Source organism: Rhodamnia argentea, chromosome 11, assembly GCF_020921035.1.
Source record: "Rhodamnia argentea isolate NSW1041297 chromosome 11, ASM2092103v1, whole genome shotgun sequence".
NCBI lineage: Eukaryota > Viridiplantae > Streptophyta > Magnoliopsida > Myrtales > Myrtaceae > Rhodamnia > Rhodamnia argentea.
In genome coordinates, this window is record NC_063160.1 from 13,898,684 (window position 1) to 13,904,683 (window position 6,000).

General features: G+C 40.9%; 1 protein-coding gene across 1 annotated transcript; it reads left to right on the forward strand.

The window, feature by feature from the left end:
• The first annotated feature begins 3,497 nt into the window (after positions 1–3,497).
• LOC115736418 (chaperone protein dnaJ 11, chloroplastic-like) lies at positions 3,498–4,419 on the forward strand. The gene is made up of 2 exons (XM_030668124.2): positions 3,498–4,121; positions 4,221–4,419. The coding sequence occupies exon 1, from the start codon at positions 3,542–3,544 to the stop codon at positions 4,007–4,009; it is 468 nt and encodes a 155-aa protein (XP_030523984.1). The 5' UTR covers positions 3,498–3,541; the 3' UTR covers positions 4,010–4,121; positions 4,221–4,419.
• The last annotated feature ends 1,581 nt before the right edge of the window (positions 4,420–6,000 follow it).

Consider the following 6,000-nt stretch of genomic DNA (forward strand, 5'->3'; position numbering starts at 1 on the left):
ATGAATCATCCATAGCCTAATCATGCTGCGAGCAAGAACCCCCATGACACGGCTACCCAGTCCTAGGCGTCGATATCTTGCGGCACTCTACGGAGGAGCAAGTGAGGAAGTTAGCACCAATCCTTACTTTAGTGACTACGATGAAGAGACAGTTTGAGGACCAACAAAATAAGATGATGAATCACTTAGCAAGACACATTTTTGATGTGATCAAGTTGATGGTCGTCAATGCAATCAACGAAGTCATCTCTAGGCCATGGACATTCAACCAGTCCATACCTATCAAACCGAACATGGCGGCTTTCTAATCAATTGAATGACGAGGATAATTTAGGCCAAGTAATCCCACCACTAGTGAAGATTTTAAAAGGCATGAAAATTCTATCTACCCTGAACTTAGGGAGAAGGAAAGGTGCCAACTTATGAATCCTAATCAAGTGGTTGAACTTGCATTACGATAACTAGATGTTGACAAATGAATGGTTCGGCTAGTATAAAGGATGCTACATCCTAATTGGGTTAACATTATACTCACCCAAGAAAATTCAAAACTTTTGACTTTGTTGTTTGTAATGGCGAAGATGATCAGTCGACTGTTGAACGTATTGGTTAATTTATTAACCAATGTAGAGAGACAAGAACGAGTGAATTCCTAAGAGTTAGATTGTTCTATTTATCTTTATAAAAAAATGCATTTACTCGGTACATGAATTTATCTCCTAATTCAATCCATATTTGAGCTGAGATAAAAATACTATTTCATTCTCAATTTTACAGAACGACACATGAAGTATTGTATTGATTATTTAAGAGGGTTAAGAATAGATGTCTTACTTCACTCTTAGAGAAATAATTCACAAATTTGGCTTTCAATGGATTGAAATTCAATCTTATAGAAGAATTTGAAGGACCAAATTTATCGACTTATTTCAATTGGAAACAAGACTGTCCAAGTATGAGTAATTACTTAAGGACATAGATGAAAGACCAAGTGAAGACTCTACACAAAATGTGCTTTTCGTGGAGAAAATATGAGTTATATGATGAATCCGACCAATATAAAATTCGGAAAGAAATAAATCAAATTTGTCGATAACAATCGAGCTCATGATGGCCCTTAATTATCTAATTTAAATTAATGAAATGAACGATAAATCATTCCATTTTTGTGAAGGGGGCATTTGTTTGCATTAGAAAATGAAAAACTTTTGGCTATTATCAATATATGATAGACTTAGTCGATGAGAGCAAAGTTTGGTCATTTATAAATAGAACTATTGATAACTCGGAGAGAATCGACAACTTGTTAGGAAAGTTATCGACGACACAACGTGAAATTATCGATGAGAACCTTGAAGTTGATTGACGAAGTCATTAATAATGATAGCAAGCAATTGACAAGAGGAAAACCGTTGGTTGGTTATTTTGCAACTATTTTAGGATTGTTGTAATTTCTTGCAACCACTAAGAAGTTATTTCTTTTTTAGGAACTATTTGTAACCTCCATTTGTAACGTTCATTTATAAAATCTGTTGGTAATCATGGATTGTAGGCTCTAAATAGCCACATCGTACTTTTCGGAGGCCTCCGCGCACAAACAGATAATATATTATCTTGGGGAAAGTGTGAAAAAAGTATTAAACCTTTTGCATTGCTGCAATTGAGCCTATCTAACCAATTTTGATTGAAAATTATTGATGTAGATCCGGCCATCCTACATGGCACAATTAACGCCGACATGGATATTTTTATATATATTTTTTAGTATTTTTTTTATGTTTTAGTAATTTTTTTGGTTTTTTTTTTTTTTTTTGGGCAAAGGGCCGCCACGGACTTCGACCAAAATCTGGGTGAGGGCATATATCTAAAAGTATTTAAAAAATGCTCACATCAGCGCCGGCTGCGCCACGTAGGACGACGGGTTTTCAAGTCAACGATTTCCGGTCAAAATTGGCTGGATGGACTAAATTGGTACAAATGCAAAAAAACTAGGACAAAATTGACACAATTAATTGATTTAGGACTGAATTGATACAAATGCAAAATGTTTAGGGATTTTTGGACACTTTGCCCTATTATCTTTCAATTACCTTTCCATTCCCGCATTTTAGTTATAGTTCCCAGATTCGTGCAATCGATTAAATTTTGGCGTGTTTCTTAACTGTAGTCTCCAAATCCACGTGGTCGATTAAATTATGCGTGCATCTTTGTTATATATTTAGGTGACTCGTCGTCGATTAAATTTCGGCTTTGCATTTTTACGTTCTCGGTATTTGTCGTAGACTAAATTCGGGCCCATTTTCTATAGGTGGAGCTCCGTTCGAAGTTATCCACTACCCCGTCTATTCGCAACGATTTTTTGTCCGGAATCGCCGTAGAAATTATCTTCTTCCGAAGAAAAGTATTTGGTCGCGGAGTTGAATCCTAGCGAAATAGACTCTGTATGTTTTAGACCCGATCACGGGCCGGCATAGAAGTACTTAGGAAAAACGAAGGATCATACGCGAGTCAATATGGAGAACCAATGGATTTCTTCATAGCGCTGACTTTTGGCATGTCATTCTGTCGTGCTCGCTGTCTTTTCTGGTCTGGCAACGACAAGGAATATTCCCATCGCTGCATATTCTATTGTCGAGCCCCTGAGCAGACGACGGCCATGTGGCTTGTTAGTGACCACCTGTTTATTAATTTTATCCTTTCTGTTTTGTAATGGTTGGAGTCGGATCTTCTAGAAAGTCCGACTCCATAACTTCGAGTGACCCGAACCCATACCGTGCATTTGCAGAAAAGAGAGCACCCGACCGTTCTTGATGTTTTGGAAGAGTTGTGGCGACACTCTCTTCTTTTGTCGATCGAAGCTAGGAATAACCGATTTCCATTCACCTCTGGTCTCGTCTCGAAATCAGAAATCGGATCGGAAAGATTGGTGTCCCAAAAACTCCGATCCGATTTTCAGACAGTCCAATAAAATCAATGAATTATTAATAGGGGGTGAACAATACGGACTTTGACTATTAAGTTTACATTTAAAAAAAATAAGAATAGATCGGTCTAGACAAGTCGATTCCTTCTTGAAATCGAGAACCAGGTCGAAAATTACCGGTTTCAACTTTATGGAATTGGGAACGAGTTCGAGTGGTTCCCGATTCGATCAATTCGTCTTGCTCACCCCTAATCGAAACAAGATTGTTTTGTGAAAATGATTTGTAGGGAGTTATTGCAGTTGATTTGACGGTGTTGGGGAAGACCATGGACTATGGCCCCCTCGAATTAGGCTACTAGGTTGTGTCGGGCCAAATACGAGTTTGAAAGTGTTCAAAAATACGGTCAGAGGGAATCGCGACGCCAAAAAAAAAAAAAATCCCTTTTATCATTTGGAGACAAACCTTACAAAAAGATTATTATTATTATTATTCAATTTCAGCCACGAAAGTCTCCCACCTACTCCTCTTTATTTAAACCCAAAACCTCCCCGTCTCTTGTCCGTTGTTTCTGCACCGTTCCACTCCGCATACCCAAACCCAAACCCGCACCCCTCGCCATGCTCTCTCTCTCCTCTCCGGCTCTCGACCCTCCGTATGTCGCCACCGCTCGCGTCCGAGCCCGGCGACCGTCCGCCATCTCCGCCGCGACCTTCACGTCCTCCGCCACCTCGAAATCACGACAGCAGCACCAGTACCCTCACCCTCCGCGGCTCTCTCACCGTTCGCCGCCATTCGCGACCCCTTACGAGATCCTCGGGATCCCCGCCGGCGCCACGAGCGAGGAGATCAAGGCCGCGTACCGGCGGCTCGCCAGGGTCCTGCACCCCGACGCCGCGAGGGACTCCTCGGCCGACCTCCGGTTCATCAGGCTCCACGACGCGTACTCGACTCTGCTGGACCCCGAGAAGCGATCGGTCTACGACCGGAGGGTCCTGCTGGCGAGGAAGAGGAACAGGCCGGTCGCGGTCGTCGACGGCGCCTCCGCGTACGGCGGGCGGAACTGGGAGACGGATCAGTGTTGGTAGCCAGCCAGTTTCTGCGACTCGCCGGGTCGACCGATTCAGCTTCCCGAGTTAGAAGAGACCGAGGAGGATTGATAGCGTCAAGACGATAGGTTGGTTGAGACTTGTGAGAGAGAGAGAGAGAGAGAGAGAGAAGCTTTCCTCGTGAAGCAGCACCGGCTCGACGACCATGGATTTGAGCTTGATGACGATTTGTCGCAGTGACCTGATCGTCGATGACTTGATTGACTTAAACGACACAGTTTCCGAGCACTGGTTTGTTGTACAAATTTTGGGGCCCACGCCTTTTTGTTTTCGTAAAAATTAACGTAGAATTGAAGCCCTGATAATCTGGGAAACCTGTCTTGGATTTCTCATGTCGGGGGGAATGGTGTACTTTTTCTTCGTTTAGTGGAAGTTTCCGGCTAGCCTTCCAAGTCAAAGCATATGCAAATCGTAATATTTTCTTTTCTCTTTCAGTATATCTTGAAATTCAACTCATACTATTTGGAAAAAAAAAAAAACCTTTACGGCGTCCGACCAGCATGAAATTAAGCTAGGTGCACTACAAATGTCGTCCTACTTGGCAATTGGCACAACGGGTGTATGCACCTCACTTTTGTTTGGTCCGCTACACCTGCTATTGTCATATCGTATACCCGTCGCGCAAAATACCTTCTTATGAGAAAGGAAACCACATTATAGGCATTAGTTTCCCCCGCTCCTCTAAAGCTAGTTTATAAAGCTAGCACATAAAGTAATATATCAGACTCTTAATCAGATACGAGTTGTAATCAATTCCATACACCAATCTTTATATACCTAGCATTACTCAATCGACTTATTCACTTCTATCAAAGATCCGTGGAGTAAGCCGATCGATAAAGTGATAATCTTCTAGCTAAATCTTGAAAGCTAAAAAATATCTAAAAACCGTCAAGAGATTGTAATATCGTAAGAGCGCTATAAGATCATGATGGGTGTGGAGGAATGAGAATGAAAATGGACAGCAATTTCGATTCCCATTTCTTGTTCATTCTTGTCATGACATTATATTTTGTTAAATTTGATTCTCCATCTATTGATTCTAGCGAAATAATTGCATTTCCTCGACTTAGGTATGATCATATAATTTGTGCTACCAAATTTTTTTTTCCAGCGGCCCGCTTGATCATGTTGGGTGAGGGTTGGTTTAGGGCACAATCGCGATCGCACTTCAATCTCAAAGAGAGAGAGGGGAAAAAAAAAACAGGCCGAAAGAACTTCAAAAACTCTTTTTCTTACTTAAAACTCTAAAATTCAAGGTGTCTATCGAAGTCCTCCGGAGTTTTTCTTTAGTTTTTTGGTTGAAATGCACAAGGGCGACGCCGAGAATCTAAGGCATTATTTAGTAACAACCAATCACATGTTTCGTAGAATCTTGGCATCGTATGGCCTTTGTCATGTTGTCATTCATCGATTTATGTGAGTTTTGGAATCGTTCAGGTGCCGTTTCGTGAGAGGCTCGAGGGACAATCGTTTGGGTGCGCGAAGACAATTCTAGTCTCTCCTTGTTAAGGTCCAAAGAGTTGTTTGCCTTGATTGGTCAATAACTTAACCCCCCAAAGAGAATCTTTTCTTTTGGACTTAACCACTTAGTTAACTCCTTGAAAAGGATAGTCGTTAAGCATGTCCAAATGAGTCATAAACGCATTGCTTAACCCATATAGTGGGCTGAGTTGTTTTATAAATTAGTCATATCTAACAAATGAGTTTAAGCGTAATATAAGTGTTAAATGGATCGTAAATGAATCATAAATGAGTTTATAACTTATTTAAACTCAACCTACCTCTATAACTCCCTCTTCAATCTCTCTTGCCCTCGCTCGATCTCACACTCTTCACTCTGTACTCTCACCTCAATTTGGCTATAAGTTTTCCTAAATTCTCAATTTGAGTTTTCCTAAATTTAATTAAATATGGAATTGTTTTAGGAATATGAATCGAGTATGAGTCGGATCGAGTATGAGTCAATA